This window comes from Hemitrygon akajei, chromosome 9 (assembly GCF_048418815.1).
Source record: "Hemitrygon akajei chromosome 9, sHemAka1.3, whole genome shotgun sequence".
Classification (NCBI taxonomy): domain Eukaryota; kingdom Metazoa; phylum Chordata; class Chondrichthyes; order Myliobatiformes; family Dasyatidae; genus Hemitrygon; species Hemitrygon akajei.
Genome location: NC_133132.1, coordinates 100,723,321 through 100,741,922, shown reverse-complemented (window position 1 = coordinate 100,741,922; position 18,602 = coordinate 100,723,321). Strand labels below are relative to the sequence as shown.

General features: G+C 46.2%; 1 protein-coding gene across 2 annotated transcripts in view; it reads left to right on the top strand.

Annotated features, from left to right (window-relative positions):
* lyst (lysosomal trafficking regulator) overlaps positions 1 to 18,602 on the top strand; it is a 316,053-nt gene that overhangs the window by 57,360 nt on the left and 240,091 nt on the right. For both annotated transcript variants that reach the window (XM_073056659.1, XM_073056660.1), the window contains exon 2: positions 8,246 to 8,337. In XM_073056659.1, the coding sequence (XP_072912760.1) occupies positions 8,246 to 8,337 (92 nt within the window). The remainder of the gene's footprint in view (positions 1 to 8,245; positions 8,338 to 18,602) is intronic.

Below are 18,602 nucleotides of genomic sequence, written 5' to 3'. Positions count from 1 at the left end.
TCTAGGGGAAAAGGAGATCCAGCCACACACCAACCCACCTCCCGTACACATAGGTGCTGTGAGAATCGAGTTTATGCCTCGCGCCGCCCACCGTATCAACTTCACACCAAATACCGTTATGAAATACACTTTATAGAATTTACTAACATTAACTAAAGAAGTATTAGGCAATACTATATATATACAAGGAAAGAAAAAAACAAAAGGCGCCAACTTATCAAAGTTCAGTCAGTGTAGTGCACTTCGTAGGAGCTCAATCAACGAACCGTCTGACCGCCACGTCGTCGCACCTGGGACCACCCCGATGGTCTTACGAGCCGTCCAGTGCCCGTCCACCTTCCTCGTCCGTCTCTCCTCCCGACTCTCCTCACACCCCAAGCCCGCGCAACCCCTCCCCCAAGTTCCCAGCCTCACAAAACACAATAACATTCCCCATTGATTAACAAATTAATACAATTACCATATCAGCCATTCTAAAGCGAAACAACGGCGAGAGAAACATTTAACAGACAAAGAAGCATTCCTACTCGTAACAAACCAAAGAAGCCCTTTTTAGTAACATACACAGGACATTGTACATTCTCTCCCCACCAGCAAATGTCATGCCCTCATGGCATTACTAGAGTTCCCCAAAGCTTCTTGCAACACACAAAACCCAACCCAGGTGCAGAAAGCAGTGACATAACTACCCAGAGCAGTAGAAATCACACTCGGTTCTCCTGGTACCACATATGTCAACTGCTCCGGGGGGGCGCCTAATCCTCTGAGATCTCCATACCCCTTCTGCCCCACTGGGCTCCCTCTTCACCTGCGAACCCACTGTCTCGGACACCCCAGGTCTACCTGACAGACCCTCACCCCCTTCCTCACGGGGGTCCTCCCTCACCTGAGATCTCTCCGGCTCACGCTCAGGCTCCACCCTCTCTCCCACCAATGTTGGCTGCCTCTCCATCTGACCCTCAAGACCTTCCCTCCTCTCACCCAATTCAGTATGGGAAGGGCCAGGAGCCTCCTCTCCTGGTACTGGAGCACCAGCGAATGGGAACAGGGGCCACTCATCTGAGTCGTCCTCTTCCGAATCGGTAGCCATTTCCTGGCGAGGGACCCGTCCCCGCTCTTCAGCAGCGGGCTCTTCCCTTTCTCTGCGCCCTCGCAGAGTCCTTGTACTAGGCATAACCTCCCACTCTGGCTCCATATCCACCTGCACTGCTTGACCCAGCGGCAGCAGGTGATTCCGCTGGAGTACCTTGATAGGCCCTTTCCCATCCTCAGGTTTCACCCGGTAAACTGGCAGGTTCGGCATCTGGCACTCTATTACATAGGGGCTGGCCGCCCATCGATCTGCCAACTTATGCTTACCAGGGAGTCCCAAATTCCGTAAAAGGACCCGGTCGCCCGGCAATAATTGAACAAACTTCACCTTTCAATCATACCGCATCTTATTCCTCTGATTTTGTTTGGTAGCCGCTGCCTCGGCCAACTCGTATGCCCGCTGTAACTCCCTCTTCATGTCGGACACATACTTTAGATGGGACTTCCCGGGTAATTCACCCACTTCACCCCCAAAACACAAGTCAATGGGCAACCTCGCTTCCCGCCCGAACATCAGATAATAGGGCGAATATCCTGTAGCATCATTGCGAGTACAATTGTAACAGTGAACCAATTGTCCAATATGACGACTCCACCTGCTTTTCTGCCCAATCTCCAGTGTCCCGAGCATATCCAACAGGGTCCGGTTGAACCTCTCTGGCTGCGGATCTCCCTGTGGGTGATAAGGGGTAGTCCTGGATTTCTCAACCCCAAGCATAGTCAGTAATTCATGGATAAGGCGGCTCTCAAAGTCCCGCCCCTGATCGCTATGGATTCGCCTGGGAAGGCCGTAATAAACAAAATACTTCTCCCATAACACCTTCGCCACTGTCGTCGCCTTCTGATCCTTGGTGGGAAATGCCTGAGCATAGCGAGTGTAATGATCGGTGATGACTAAGACATTCGCGGTGTTGCTGGTGTCAGGCTCAATCGACAGAAAATCCATACGTACCAGGTCCAGAGGTCCCGCACTCTGCAAGTGCGACAGTGGAGCCGCCAGCGCGAGCAGGGTCTTCCTCCGGATGCAACGACTGCAGCCCCTACAGTATTCTTTGACTTCCCCCCCTCATCCGGGGCCAGTAGAACGGGTCTTTGAGTAATCCATAGGTCTTTTCCACCCCCAAGTGTCCAGAATCATCATGTAGGGCCTGGAGTACAGCCTGCCGATACTCCTCCGGCAGGACCAGTTGCCAACAGTGGGGTTGGTCCGGAGGCGCCGTTACCTGGTACAAGATTTGGTTCTTTAACTTCAACCGAGACCACTCCTTCAACAACAGGGGCACGAATGGGTGTTTCGCCTTCTCAGCCAACGCCCCATCCCCCTTCTCGACCGCTCTCCACACTGTGCCAATGCCCGGGTCATTTTGCTGAGCAGCTGCCACTTCCCCCGGACTCAGTTCCGGCAACTGTTTAGTCCGCAGTGCGGTCAGGTCACAGTAAGCTAGGGGTATGGCGTCGTCAAAAAACCCCCAAATGGTCCACGGCTCGTTCCGGTCTCCCTCTTCCCTCGGCCTTCACGGTGATAGCAAACTGACACATCGCCTTCACTCCAGGGGCAGGGACACTCTCCCACCCCTCGTCCCTCTCCTGTTCCCCCGGCTCCCGACGAGACAAAGCATCCGCATCGACATTCTTGCTTCCGGGGCGGTACCTCAGGCTGAAATCATATACCGACAAGGCCGCCAGCCACCGATGTCCTGTGGCATCCAGCTTTGCCGAAGTCAAAATATAAGTGAGAGGATTGTTATCCGTTCTCACCTCAAACTTGGCTCCGTACAGGTAATCGCCCAGCTTGTCCACCACCGCCCACTTCAGCGCCAGGAACTCCAACTTGTGAGTGGGATAGTTTCTCTCCGATGGCGACAAGCTTCGGCTGACAAAGGCTACCGGCCTCAATGCTTTGCCATGCTCCTGGTACAGAACAGCCCCGAGACCCTTTCGACTGGCATCCGTGTGCAGCACATATGGCTTCTGGGGATCGGCAAAAGCCAACACTGGGGCCTGGGTCAGTGCCCTTTTCAAAGATCGGAACGCCTCTTCACATTGATCATCCCATCTCGAGCCAAAAGGTTCCGCCGGGTTCCAGTATCCTCCAGCGTCCTGCCTCTGGTCCCCCATCCTTTTCTTTCCCACCGGGGGATAGCCACACAGCAGCTGAGTCAACGGGTGACACACTTTGGCGTATCCTTTCACAAATCGCCGGTATTACCCACAGAACCCCAAAAATGAGCGCAGAACGCCCACTTTCTGGGGTCTCGGCCAGGTGGTCACGGCTTCTATCTTGGTTGGATCAGTAGCCGCTCCCTCTCGCAAAATGATATGGCCAACGTAGCTAACAGACAACTTGCAGAACTGGCATTTGTCCAGGGAAAGCTTCAACCCTTCTTCATTAAGCCGGCCCAACACCTTCAACAGCCTCTCCTCATGTTCCTCCAAAGTCGATCCAAACACTATCAAATTGTCCAGGTACACCAGCACCTCTAACAGATTAATATCCCCCATAGTTCTCTCCATGAGCCTCTGGAAGGTGGCTGGGGCTCCCGATATGCCTTGGGGCATTCGTTCGAACTGAATGAACCCCAGCGGGCAGATAAAAGCGGTCTTCTCTTTATCGCCTGGACTCATCGGGATCTGGTAATACCCACTTCTTAAATCCAGCACACTGAACCACTTCGCACCACTCAGGCAGGCCAGCGCATCCTCGACTCTTGGGACAGTATATTGATCAGGGACAGTTTGCCGATTCAACGTCCTGTAGTCAACACACATGCGCACTCGCCCATTCTTCTTCCGTGCCACCACTATTGGGGACGCATAAGGACTTCGGGATTCAGCTATGATTCCAGCCTCCTTCAACTTGCACAAGTGCTGCCGCACGTCCTCAACATCTGCCGGAGCCAGCCGCCGGGATCTCTCTCGGAACGGGGTGTCCTCTGTCACCTGAATGGTGTGGCGAGTGCTTTTGGAGCAGCCAACATCAAACTCGCCCCGAGAAAAAACAGCTTCCATCTTCAGCATCTTCTCCACTAGCCTGTGTTTCCACTCCGGCGACACAGGGGAATCCCCGAAGTTAAAGACTTCAGCGGTCAGCTCCCTTCGATGCTCCGATCCCTCCCCGTTAGGGGTCCTCACTGGTGCGCTAGACATTACCGTCACCGGGAACAGATGTGCCAGCGGCATTCCCCTCTTAAAGGTGATTTCTCTTGCCGTGGTGTTCCTGACACTTATAGCTATACGCCTCGCATGTACCACCCCTGGTCTCTGCACTTCGGGCCTCACCAGCGCCCCCGCCGGAAATCGTGTCTCCCCTTCAAGATCGTCCGGGGCGTCTACTAACAGGGCTTCGCCCGTCGGCACTCCTGGGAATCTGGGGGTCCCCATCACTAGCGCTACCTCCCCGGGTCGGATCACCTTGGGCCTCGCCTGCGTACACCACACCGTCCCTCGTTTACACTCCGGGTCCAGTCCTAGGGAGGCAACCCCTTCTTCGAACACTGCTCGAAACACTGGATGCACCGAGAGGGTCTCCAGAAAGTCTTCCCCCGCTTTCTCCTTACAAGCTCCCAGGAGCCGTCGCACAACGGGGGAATTAGTCCCCACCAGGAGGGCAGCACCACCGGTTTCCACCGGGTCAGGACACACCAACACCAATGTCTCAATAGCTTCGGACACTCCCACATCGCCCTCCGAGAACTCCAGTCTCACCGATAGGTACCCATCGTACGGGTTGTCACCCTCGCTCACACCCCAAATCTGCAGGGCGTCAAATGGGGTTACGGGCAAATGCTTTAGATATTGGTTGTAGAAAGACCACCTGCGATCCCGTATCCAGAACGGCTTTTGCGTAAACTCCCTCTATCCGTAGGCCCATACTGGCACGGGGTCCTACCAGCCCATCTGGAATAGAGGCGTGGGCACCCGGTGGTCCCCTGGCTGATCTCTGGGAATGTGTTCCTCCAGAGGCTCCAGTCCGTTCCCTCACTGAGCCTCTCCTAAGTTTCCCGACACCTCTCCCTTCTTAGTCGCAGGGGGACTTGTCCTCCGCGGAACTCCTCGTCTCTCACAATCCCACCTAAAGTGTCCCTCCTCTCCACAGCTATAGCACACCCTCGGCCGCCCACAGTCCCACCTGAAATGCCCCTCCTTCCCACAGTTAAAGCACACGCTGCCTGCCGCCCCTCCTCTCCTAGGACGACTCCCGCTCCCAACCCACGGCACTGGTCGCCCCTGAGAGTGGGTACCTCCCCTGTCCCTCCCCTCCAGAGGGGGTTCTCTACCCCCTGGTGGGTTGTCATTCCTCCACCCAGCCACCACTTCCTGTATCGCTGAGGATTGCTCCCGTAGGCCCGCGCCCCTTTTCCGCCCCAACGCTCTCTCTTCCTCCCGCACCTCTCTAATCAGTTGCTCGAACGATGGAGGGGGGCCTTTCCTATAAGCCTGTCGGATAGTCCACGCCACCTTGTCCTCCTCCAGAAAGCCACTGAATAACTGACTCATCCTCACGCTAGCCACATCAGGCGCCTTCACTACCCCCCGGCGCCGCAGCCCCGAGAGCATCCCCTCCATCCTAAATATGTACTCGGAGAGCTTTTCCCCTCTCCATTGTTCCAGGCGTTGGAACTCTGCTAAAAGCAGCCAGGGTTCCCCTGACAACCCAAACGCTCCCTCCAAAACTTCTATACATTCCTCCACTGAGGCCGCAGACTTTTCAGCTTTCAACTCCCGAACTGTTTTGGCTGCTAAACCCCTCAAACTTCCCACCAATCACTGCCTCTTCTCCTCCTCCGAGCCTGGCCACTCCTCTAACATCAAAGACGTATGCTCGATCCAGGTCTCATAGTCCACCTCCCCGTCCGGAGTAGGCTTGGCTCCGGTGAAAACCCTCAGCTTCAGCTGTGGCCTCTCGGCCACTCCCACCAGGGAGTTAAGTGCGGCTGCCAGCTCCGAGGCTTCCCCCCTACCTGGGGGGCGGGGCCTAGTCACGACTCCCTCTTCCCTCCTCCCTTTGCTAGTGCCTGCCACCTCTTTGGGGTTTTCCTCTAGCTCTAGCTCCTCCTCCGATGTCTCCTCAGCCTCATCCTCGGAGAAGGGGTGGAGCCCCCACAGCCCCTTTTCCCCCAGTACACTGACCGTCACCGGCAGTTCCAACGTCCTGATGTCAGCAGTCGTACTAACCAACACCCAGCTAGACTCCATCTCTGTACCACACCGTCTAGCTACCAATTCTACCTGCCCCATACCGTTCACCAAACTTAACCCCCGCACTACCGCGTCTCCCGAAACTCGAAAATCCACTCCACTCACTACGCATGCGTACTGTACAGGTACACCTTCAAATTCGCACCAGCTAACAATCTTATCTCTGTCCATCTCCGCTCTGCTGCCTGCACCATTCCACAGCCCCCTGACAATCCAATCCCGGATGAGCCCCCACAAATGGAACACTTAACCAAAAGGCTGGTATATGTCTAGGGGAAAAGGAGATCCAGCCACACACCAACCTACCTCCCGTACACGCAGATGCTGTGAGAATCGAGTTTATGCCTCGCGCCGCCCACCGAATCAACTTCACACCAAATACCGTTATGAAATACACTTTATAGAATTTACTAACATTAACTAAAGAAGTATTAGGCAATACAATATATATATATACAAGGAAAGAAAAAAACAAAAGGCAGCAACTTATCAAAGTTCAGTCAGTGTAGTGCACATCGTAGGAGCTCAATCAACAAATCATCCGACAGCCACGTCATCGCACCTAGGACCTTATGACCTAGGTGGTCTTATGAGCCGTCCAGCGCCCGTCGTGGTGGTCCTATGAGCCGTCCAGCGCTCGTCCACCTTCCTCGTCCGTCTCTCCTCCCGACCCTCCTCACACCCCAAGCCCGCGCAACCCCTCCCCCAAGTTCCCAGCCTCACAAAACACAATAACATTCCCCATTGATTAACAAATGAATACAATTACCATATCAGCCATTCTAAAGCAAAACAACGGTGAGAGAAACATTTAACAGACAAAGAAGCATTCCTACTCGTAACAAACCAAAGAAGCCCTTTTTAGTAACATACACAGGACATTGTACATAAGTATGTCTCAGTCTGGGATTGGGAACCCTCTTGGGTGAGTTCCCTTATGTACTCCTTTCAATAATATCACCATTCCAAACCCAGCTGCCTTTTTCACCTCTAATTGTCCCAGTGTCCAATCTAACTCCAGACGACCTTCCTGATGTAACTCCTCTACCACCCACCTCCCTCCCCCCCACCCTGTCCTCAAATTTCACTGGATCCAGTGCAGATCTTGAACTGAATCTTCAGTGGCTCATCAGGTGAAGAGTAGTTGTTTAAACAATTTTTAATTTAACCACTGGATTTTTAATTTTTTTAAAAGAAAACTTAACAAAGCAAAAGTTAGTTTAATCTTATTATCCATTTGGACTTTTGATCAGAATTTTTTTTGCACATTTTGTTTGATGCAGAGTTGTTGAGCATGTATTTTTGGTATTCAAGGGGAAGTGTGGAATGTGAAGTTAAAGTAGAAATTCTGAACTGATAATTTGAATGGCAGAACAAACTGGAGATGCCTTGTTTTTTTTCTTTTGTTTTGAAACTGTAGAGTTATACATCACAGAAACAGACCTTTGGCCCAACTAGTCCATGCCAACCAAATCTCATTTAGCCTATATCCCTCTAAATCTTCCCTATCCATGCACCTGTCCAAATGCTTTTTAAATGTTGTTAATGTACCTGCTACAATAACGTCCTCTGGCAGCTCATTCCATATTCTGGGCTATAAGTTTTCTTTAGTCCAACTAAATGTCTCCCCACTCACTTTAAATCTATACCCTCTAGTTTTCGATTCCCCAACTCTTGGAACCACTTCACTGTGTTAAATTCGTTCATGTACCTATGACACACATTTGCAATCAGGTGTTTCTTTTGTTGGATTTATCATCTGTTGAAATTGGCCTGAAAGGTAAAGTGTTCTCTTTGAGTGCTTTGTACAAATTGAGTTCCATGTTGTTATAAACTAATTTCCTTCAAATAAAAATGAGATGCATTATGTACTTTGCTAGTTAGGCAATTTTAGGTCCATCGAGTGTAATTTCTTGTGTTGAAGTTTTTGAATTGTGTGGTTTTTTTTTAATAGGTCAAAATCAACTGCTTGGAGAGGTTCCTCACTCTTTTTCACTATTATAGCCACAAAGGAAATCTGAATGCAACAGAAGCCATCAAGTTCTGGTAAGTTTATTTTGAACTGCTATACACCACCCAGCTTGGGGAAGTTTGATCAGATTGTTTCTTGAATTCAAAGTTTTGAATTGCATTTATTATCAAAGAATGTATAAGTTACACAATCTTGATCTTGAGATTTGTTTGTGTACAGGCAGTCGCAAAATAAGAAATCTGAAAGAACCCAATTTTTTAAAAAAAGACCCATCCCCCAATGCCCACAGAGAAAGAGAGAAAAAATAAAACAAATCATAGAAACAATAGAAGCGAGCAACAACAACAGCATTCTGTATCAAATTGAGTCCTTGGATCCAAATCCCTGGAGCATCCCGAAGTAGGCCTAAAGCTTCAGTATTCAGTTCATCATATTAACAAGGCAAATCACAGCAAAGTTTGCAGACATGAAGTACAGCAGCTGGGGGCAGTCGTCTGACAATCTGGGCTGGCATTTAAATTGTCTGAACCTCGCACTAAGACCCTGGCCCTGCCGCTGGTGAATCACTCCGTGCCTAGATTTTGTTGCTGAAGGAACTGTTCTCAACCTCTCCAAATTGGCTTGGCGCCCAGAGCGATCCATCCTCGTCCAACTCTCGACACCCTTCTTTTCTGGTCTATATGGGAAGCATTTAGATTGTCCAAACAGTGGATTGTACCTCACATTAGGACCCGGGCCTCACCAGGGCGAATCGCTCCGGGCCTAGAATGCTGCTCATTGATTTGCTTTGCTCCTGGATTCTGCTGCCGAAGAATCCATTCTCGACCTGTTTGATTCAGCTTGGCATTTAGAACGATTCACCCTCATACCCAGGTTAATTGGAAGGGCATCTGAACTCTCAGTCCTGGCTTCTCCCTTATGAATTGTACACTCCAACCAGTATGGCTCCAACTCCAAGTGCGTCGATTTTGCAGCACCTTAGCAGGACACACCCCATGAATTTGCTTTGCCTTTGCTCGCTGCTTCATGGTTTGTGGTGATATTTACCCTAATTTACTTTAAAAGGTATTATTAATAATGATTTTAGAAGAAATCGTAAATCTTCAGAAGTACCACCTTAAACCAGAAGTGCTGATAAAAAGATTTTTTTTTAAATGTTCTACTTGCCTCTAAACTTATTTACTCACTTAAAACCATCCCCCCTACTGGAGCATAGGCTGCCATCAGTAACTCACTAGAGCCCTCTATCCTGGGCCAGTCTTTCAAGTTGAACTTGGGTGGCTTGCAGGCTAAGATCCTTCCTTTCCTAGGGATGAGGTATTTGGTCCTTCTGTTGGCATATCTGTAGCTCCACTCCCTTTAGATCACGAGGTGCTTCTTTAACTAAATATCCCACCGTGGTCAAGTTTATCCTCTCATCTTCCATTGGGATGTTGCTGTCCCACTTGCGAAGGGATCTTGTCCCTCTCTCCACAGTGTTGCAAATCCCACTCAAAGAGTGGGGGATACCTGTTCACTATCGCTGTGCCCAGTACCAATTCCTCACCCCATGGGAAGTGGGTGGCACTCTCAGGGCATTGTTGATTGCATTGTGCGATGCTGGCCTGCTCTCCTTTTCTTTCTACCTCCCCCCCCCCCCCCCCCCCCAGAGATCCATCTGCTATTTCCCTGTTGAATAAACTCACTACAGCTCCCCCTCACTGCATCCCAGATCCTCAGCAACCATGTAGGTAGAAGCTCCCTTGGCTTCTGCCTATACCCAAGCCCCAGCTCCATGAATTCATAAGCAGAGGACACTCTGGTAGTTGTCTTGGTGAGACCTGTTGTGTTGTCCTTCCCAAGATCCTTTTCCCCCAGCCACCTGCTCTTCCTCACCCTGTTTCATGGAGGCTGAAGGGGCTATAGAGGCTGGCAAATACTTGTGTAAAGTGAACACAAGGAAATCTGTAGATGCTGGAAATTCAAGCAACACACACAAAATGCTGGTGGAATGCAGCAGGCCAGGCAGCATCTATAGGGAGAAGCACTGTCGACGAAGGGTCTCGGCCCGAAACGTTGACAGTGCTTCTTATAGTTGCTGTCTGGCCTGCTGCGTTCCACCAGCATTTTGTGTGTGTTACTTGTGTAAAGTGTGTGCCCAGGCCTTTTACACTGCAGCACCCCCTACTGTCGACCTTTTTCATGACACCCTCATCTACCTGGTCCACAGTGACACGAGAGGAAAAAGATTTAAACCCCTCTAGAACTATGATGTCATCGGCTAAACGGAGCCTAGTAGGAGGGGCTGCAGTGCTCCTAACATGGGCCAGTCCCTGCCTTCCATGGGGGAGTGGCTTTCAATGAGCATGTAAGTTGAGACATTTACTACAACAGACCATCCATGGTGGAGTTACCTCTAAACTTGTATTTATCCGAATTTTAGTTGTTTTAGCTTACCCTGGAGCAGGTTTTGTTCCCTGATGTCATTGGTAACCATCAGGCCCTGGAAACTAATAATTACAAATTTTAAATAAGTTGCCTTTTATTTAGTTAATAGCCTTCCTCTCCTCCTGCCACAGCACATGAGAAACTATATTTCATTTATTTATTTATTTTTATTGAGACACTGAGCGGAATAGGGCCTTCTGGTCCTTCAAACCACACAGCCCAGCAGCCCCCGATTTAACCCTATCCTAATCATAGGACAATTTACAATGATCAATTAACATTAATCAGTATGCCTTTGGACTGTGGGAGAAAACCCATGTATTTCACGGGAAGGACGTACAGACTCCTAACAGATGATGTCAGAACTGAACATCACACCGAGCTGTAATAGTGTTGTGCTAACCACTACTTTATTGTTGTGCCTGAGACTTTAGTTTCTCTTCCTCCCACTGTCCAAACCTGGTTTTTCTCTTTGAGCAAATGTGGAGATAAGAATTTAAGTTTGTGCACCAGGAACACTTTTCTATGTTTTCTTCAATTGTGTCATGGTATTGGAGTAATAATACCGTTAAAATTCAGGCCTTGCGACTCAGTAAGTGTTTCTAATTTATTTGTTGCTAAAAAAGTGTTTTATTCTCTGCTCTGATAGAGTCCTGTTTATCATACAGAGTAAACTTGTATTAAATAATATAGTACAGAGCACTGTTCTAACCAATGTGCAAATATGGGATATGAAAGCCCTTGTGTTTAGTACTAAAAAGATTACAAGTTCTATTGTGTTTTCCTAATTGAAAAATGTCAGTTCATGTCTTTGGAGAGGGGTCAATTTGCGTTATCCGTGTTGACATAAACTCCCTCCTTCCTGGAATAATGTTCTCAACAGCAGGAAATTCCTAGATGCTATAATGGAATCCATGACTACATTCCAAATGAATGGCTAGAATAAAATATTAAGCAGCATCTACTGTTACAAATGTTTCCTTAATATTTAAGCAGTCTTCAGTTTTCTTGCTGAACATCTGAGATGATTTAATTCTTCTATAATTCTGTGATGATTCTTCATTAAAATGTACCAAGTTTGTTCATTTGCAAGTAGTTTATAGATTTAGAGAGCCATAGAAATGTACAGCACAGAACCAGGCCCTTCTAGTCCATGCCAAACCAGTTAAACTGCCAGTCCCATCGAACTGCATCAGGACTATAACCCTCCATATCCTTTCCATCCATGTAGCTATTCAGACTCCTCTTAAATGTTGAAATCTCGTCCTCCACTTGAGCTAGCAGCTTGTTCCACACTCTCATGGCCTTGAGAAGAAGTTTCCCTCGTGTGTCCTTTAAACATTCTAGCTTTCATCCTGAGTCCATAAACTCCAATTGTAGTCCCAGCCAACCTCATTGGAAAATGCCTGTTAGCATTTACCCTATCTATACCCCTCATAATTTTGTATACTTGTATCAGATTTCCCCCTCAGTCTTTTACGTTCCAGGAATAAAACCCCTAACCTATTCAATCTTCCCTTATAACTCAGCTCCTCCAGTCCCGGCAACATCTTTGTAAATTTTTTCTTGTAATCTTTCAACCTTATTTGCATCTTTCCTGCAAGTTGGTGACCAAACTTGCACACGATACTCCAAGTTAGGCTTTACCAACATCTTGTACAAATTCAACAGAACATCTCACCTCCTGTACTCAATACCTTGATTTATGAAGGCCATTCTGCCAAAAGCTATGACAGTAGCTACCTGTGACACCACTTTTAATGAATATGGACCTGTATCCCCAGATCCCATTATTCTACCACACTCTTCAGAGCCCCACCGCGTACTGGGTATGACCTACCCCCTGGTTAGTCCTACCGAAGAACAACACCTCAAATTTGTGTTAAATTTTATCTGCCATTTTCAGCTCATTTTTCCAGCTTGTCCAGATACTGCTGCCTTCTTCACTGTCCACTACAGCCCCAATCTTGGTGTCATCCATAAATTTGCTGATCTAGTTAACTACATTATCATCCAGATCATTGATGTAGATGACAACAACAGACCCAGCACTAATCCTTGCGGCACTCCTGTCAGAGAGGCAACTATCTACTGTCACTCTCTGGCTTCTCCCACAAAGATAATATCTAATCCAATTTACTACCTCTTCTTGAATGCCAAGCAACTGAACCTTCTTGACCAACCTCACATGCGGCACCTTGTCAAAAGTCCATGTAGTTAGACAACATCCACTGCCTTGCCTTCAACCTTCCTGGTTATCTCCTTGGAAAAACTCTGAGATTGGATAGATATGTCCTTCCATGCACAAAGCTGTGCTGACTATCCCTAATCAGTCCACGTCTATCCAAATGCTCATATATCTGGTCCCGTAGAATGCCTTCCAGTAGCTTTCCCACTACCAATGTAAAGCTCACCGGCCTATAATTTCCTGGTTTATTTTTAGAGCCTTTCTTAAACAGCAGAACACCAATAGCTATCCTCCAATTCTCAGGTATCTCACCTTTCGCTAAGGATGATTTAAATATCTCTGCTAGGGCCCCTGCAATTTCTGCACTTGCCTCCCAAAGGGTTTGAGGAACACCTTATCAGGCCCTGAGGATTTATCCACCCTAATTTGTCTCAAGACAGCAAACGCCACCTCCTTTTTAATCTGTATAGGATTCATGACCTCACAGCTGCTTTGTCTCACTTCTATAGACTCTGTGGCCATTTCCTGAATAAATACAGATGCAAAAAATCCATTTAACATCTCCCCCATCTCTTTTGGCTCCATACATAGATAACCATACTGATCTTCCAGAGGACCAAATTTGTCCCTTGCAATCTTTTTGGTCTTAACATACTTTTAGAATCCCTTAGGATTATCCTTTACCTTGTCTGCTAGGGAAACTTCATACCTTCTTTTAGCTCTCCTGATTTATTAGTGTTCTCTTGCATTTCTTATACTCCATAAGTACCTCATTTGTTCCTCCCTACAAAACCTTTTTTTTTCTTAACCCAGAGCCGCAATATCTCTTGAAAACCAAGGTTCCCTACACCTGTTAACGTTACCTTTTATTCTGACAACCACAGACAAGCTTTGTACTCTCAAAATTTCACTTTTGAAGGCCTTCCACTTAGTAAATATGCCTTTGCCAGAAAACAGCCTGTCCCAATTCCTCCAATTTAGAATCACAATCCACAGAGCAGACCTATCTTTTTCCATATTTACTTTGTATCTAGTGATCATAATGCTATTAGTTACAAAGTGTTCCCTAACAGAAACTTCTGTAACTGTCCTGTCCCATTCTCTAATAGATATAGATAGTTTGTGCACACACACTCTTCATATAATTGAATTGTTGGTAAGGATTTTTGAAGCTGTTCTTTCAAATTGCTGCATCTTCTGGTTCATGCATAACAGCAGGTACAGTTTGTTTCTAGCTTACCTATGCAAAACCTTACCTTTATAAAACTTGGTATTCAGTTCATTTTCCTCCAGTGTGAAAGTATGGGACATTTGTATGATAAATAATTTTTGCTTAATATAGCTTATGATTAAAAGGTACATCTATTTAAGGTATGATTAACTTTACAACAGTTTAAGCCCATTTTATACATGTATCCCATTTTGGTTGGTAGTAACCACAGCATTTCCTGTTACAGTTTAAAATGCAGTAGTTAAATTGTGCTCAAACATGAGTTTGTATGTCACTTGTACCAGATGTTACGTCCGTGGCCCCCTCCTTTTTGAGAATCGCAAGATCACTATTAAGTCAGTTCAGGAGACCCAGGAAATGAGAGAAAGACATGCAGAATCCACAAAGAGTTTGGAATGTGTCCTGGCCTCCGAAAGGCAGAACCATTGATACCGGCTATTGTCTCTTGGAGACGGGATTGTGTATTGAATACTGTACGATGCATCGAAGCCCCCAGGCAATGAACCGAGGGGTGGGGGGGGTGTTGGTGAGGGATTGCATCATCCCAACCTGATTGACATCTGAGACCCTGTGAGTCAGGATAAAAGAGGGTCTGGGGAACAGCCCCTTCAGACGCACCAGAAGAAACGCTAGAACTCCTGTAACAGCGTAATAGCGAAAGCCAGTGGAAACAGCCCACGTGCGTCCTTTTCCATTTGCCTCGGAATTGGTGAGTCTTGCCACGGAAGAACGGTTTTAGCTAACAACAAAGGAAAATTCAGCCCCCACCGACTCTCGAAGGATTGACCTCATAAAAGGAATGGGCAAGTTTAACTCTCTCTCTTGACTCCAACCAAAGGCTGCAGCCTACAGCTTGAATGAACTAAAGTGACTTTTATATTTCCATCGGAAAATACATTATCCCCTAGACAACGATAGAGCTATTTCTTATTGATTATTATTATACCCGCGCTTTTAGATTTAGTATTGACGACGTATATTATATGTATGTTTGCATTGATATTTTTGTGTATTTTTATCAATAAATACCGTTAAAAATAGTACCATCAGACTTCAACGGACCTCTCTATCTTTGCTGTTAAGTGACCCAGTTACGGGGTACGTAACACAGAAAAACTTAATGTCAGAATGTATCTTCTGTTGAGGTGTACTTGTAAAGTTGCACTTGAAATAATGCTTGCTTCTATACTCATTTTGCTGAAATCTATCTGCAGCATATTTCCTGCCAATTGTTATACTAGGTACCCAATATAAAATCAAATGAAAATCAGCATAACATTTTTTTGTATCTGATGAAACAAACAAACTTGAATCATGTGGCCTGCTGACTATCCCCAAACAGCCTTGCCTCTCTCAATCCCTGCCAGTAGTTTCCCTCAGCTGATGCTAGGTTTGATGGCCTGTACTTCTCTAGTCTGTCCTTTCAGCCCTTCTTGAATAAAGGCATGACATTAGCCACCTTTCATTCTTCTACTAGCTCACTCATATGACTAAGGAAGATAGAAATCTTCCCTTGCTTCCCACAATGTCCTAAGATGTACTTGGTCAGGCTGTGGGGATTTATTCACCTTTCTCAGTCTCAAGATCACCAGTACTACCAGTAATATCAATATGGTTCAAAACATCACTGTTCTATTCCCTGAATTCCCTGGTTTCCATAAGTTTCTCCACACTAAGTACAGAGAAGTATTAATTTAAGATCTTGCCCACCTCCTGTTTACTCCACACATGGACAACTGCACTGATGCTTAAGGGGACCTTACTTATTCTCTTTCTAATTGTGCTTTTCTTCTTAATACTATACTTACCGAATCTCTTAGAATTCTTCTTTACCTTATCTGCCAAGAGTATGTCATGACCTCTTTTTGCCGTTCTGATTTCCTTCAGTGTACTTTTGCAAGCCTAATTTTCCTTAAAGGACTTGATTAATCTCAGATACATATTCCTAATTTATGCTTCCTTTTTCCTGACTGGGAACTCAATAACCTTTATTAGTGAGGATTCCCTTATCCTCACAGACTCTGTAAGAAAATATTAACACTGAACTCTCCCTGTCTCACTTATAAAAAGCCTTTTTCAGTCAAACTTTGCAAGTACTTGTCTATATTACCTTCAAAATTAGACTTGCCCCAATTTAGGATTTTAATTTGTAAAACTGGCCTATCTTTCCATAGCTAGAAATATGATTAGTGGTCCCAAAATGCTTCCAACTGACACTCCAGTTTCTTGCATTGCCTCATTTTTCAAGAGGAGGTCAAGTGTTTCCTTTTCTCTAATAGGGACATGTATAGATTACTTGAAAAAACTTTTCTGGACCTGCATAACAAATTCTGACCTGGAAATAATTTGGAAGATATGTGACTTGGGTAGTTGATGGTTGGGTTGAGTTGTTCTCTGACCTTGGCAACTTGCTTTCAAATGTTTCATCACCATATGAGGAGACTTCATTAGTGCACTGTTGATTGTGGTGTGTCCTTCTGATCTTGGCCTTTATATACTTTTCAGTTAGCTGATTGGATGTCATTTTGGAAACTCATTTGTGATGTGGGGAGGAAATCTCATTGCCGATTGGCTGTGGAGCAAACTTCATGTGTTGTGGCTAGAATTTTGCCTGACCTAGTATTTGTTCCAGTCCTTGTATTGGATTTTGTAGACCACGTTGATCTTGTCATATAGCAATATTGAGGAAAGTACTTTGCAGGCCTAAAGAATGAACTAAATATTACTTGGGCTAAATTAGGAGAAAACTATCCACAAGGATCCATGAACGTCAACTGGCTGTAAAGGAGCATGATTAACCCTCCCTTGTCTCAACCCGTGAAGATTGAGAAGAGCACAAATTTGACTGGGCATCAGTGAAAGTCACAGGGCAAGCGAACACATGGCATGCGAGAGAGTTCCTAGAAGCATAGTTTTCTGTGAACAGTTCTATAAACAATTACGTAGACCTTGATCCTATTTATGAGCTGATGCAGGCAGAATTCCAGACCACAATGTGCGAAGTTTGCCACACAGCCGATCAGCGAAGATATTTCCTCTTCACATTGCAACTGAGTTTCCGAAATGATGTCCAGCCAGCTAGTTGAAAGATATATAAAGGCCAAGCATCCACCACAATCAACAGCACACTGACGATGTCTCCTTGCATCATTACAAAATATTTGCAAGTAAATTGTCAAGGTCGGAAAACAACTGAACCCCACCAAATTCTGCCCTATATGAACCTTTGGCACTGTTATAGTCAATGTTAGATAAATTAAAATCATCTGCTATTTGTTACGTACCCTGTAACTGGGTCACTTACCAGCAAAGATAGAGGTCCGTTGAAGTCTGATGGTACTATTTTTAACAGTATTTATTGATAAAAAATACACAAAATAATATCAAGGCAAACATACAGATAATATACGTCGTCAAAACTAAATCTAAAAGCGCGGGTCTAATAGTAATCAATAAGAAATAGCTCTATCGTTGTCTAGGGGGATAATATATTGTCCGATGGAAATATAAAAGTCACTCAGTTCATTCAAGTTGCAGCTTTTGGGTTGGAGAGAAAGACGGGTTAAAACTTGCCCATTCCTTTTATGATGTCAATCCTTCGAGAGTCATTGGGAGTTGATTTCCCCGTTGTTAGCTAAAAACAGTTCTGCCGTGGTACAGGGCCCACCGATTCCGGGGCAAATGGAAAAGGACGCACGTGGCCCTCCACTGATTTTTGCTATTACGGGATCGTTAGCGTTTCTTCTGGTGCGTCTGAGGGGCTGTTCCCACAGACCCTCTTTTTATCCTGACTCACAGGGTCTCAGGTGTCAATCAGGTTGGGATGATGCAATCCCTCCACCAACCTCCCCCTCGGTTCATTGCCTGGGGCTTCGATGCATAGTACAGGATGCAATACACAAGTCCGTCTCCAAGAGACAATAGCCGGTATCAATGGGTCCGCCTTTCGGAGGCCAGGACACATTCCAACTCTTTGTGGATTCTGCATGTCTTTCTCTCATTTCCTGGGTCTCCTGAACTGACGTAATAGTGATCTTGCGATTCTCACAAAGGAGGGGGCTACCCCGCACCCTTCGGCCCATCAGAGCTGTGGCGCATTCGTAACAATATGCTCTATCACCATTAAGGATCTATCACACTCTTGCAGAAAATTAACCTGATTATATTCATAAAAGTTCAGGTGTAAGGGGAACTTGGTAGCATGTTAGATTGAGGAAATTGCCACTGATCACTATGAAAATAGAAATTCTTTTAAAAAGTGGATTGTACACAGAAAGAAATGGAATTGGGAGAAACTGAGCTATGTAGTGCAAATATTACTTTCCCAGTTAAATAGGTGTTTTGATATTAAGGAATCGGAGCGACATGGGCCTTGAGAATGTTGCTGAGATGAAAAAGATATCTAGGTTTGGCTGAGCAGACATGAGCTCAATGGGTTGCATCTATTTCTTATGGTGGGCATTTATTTTTGAATATAGATTACTGTTAGTCAA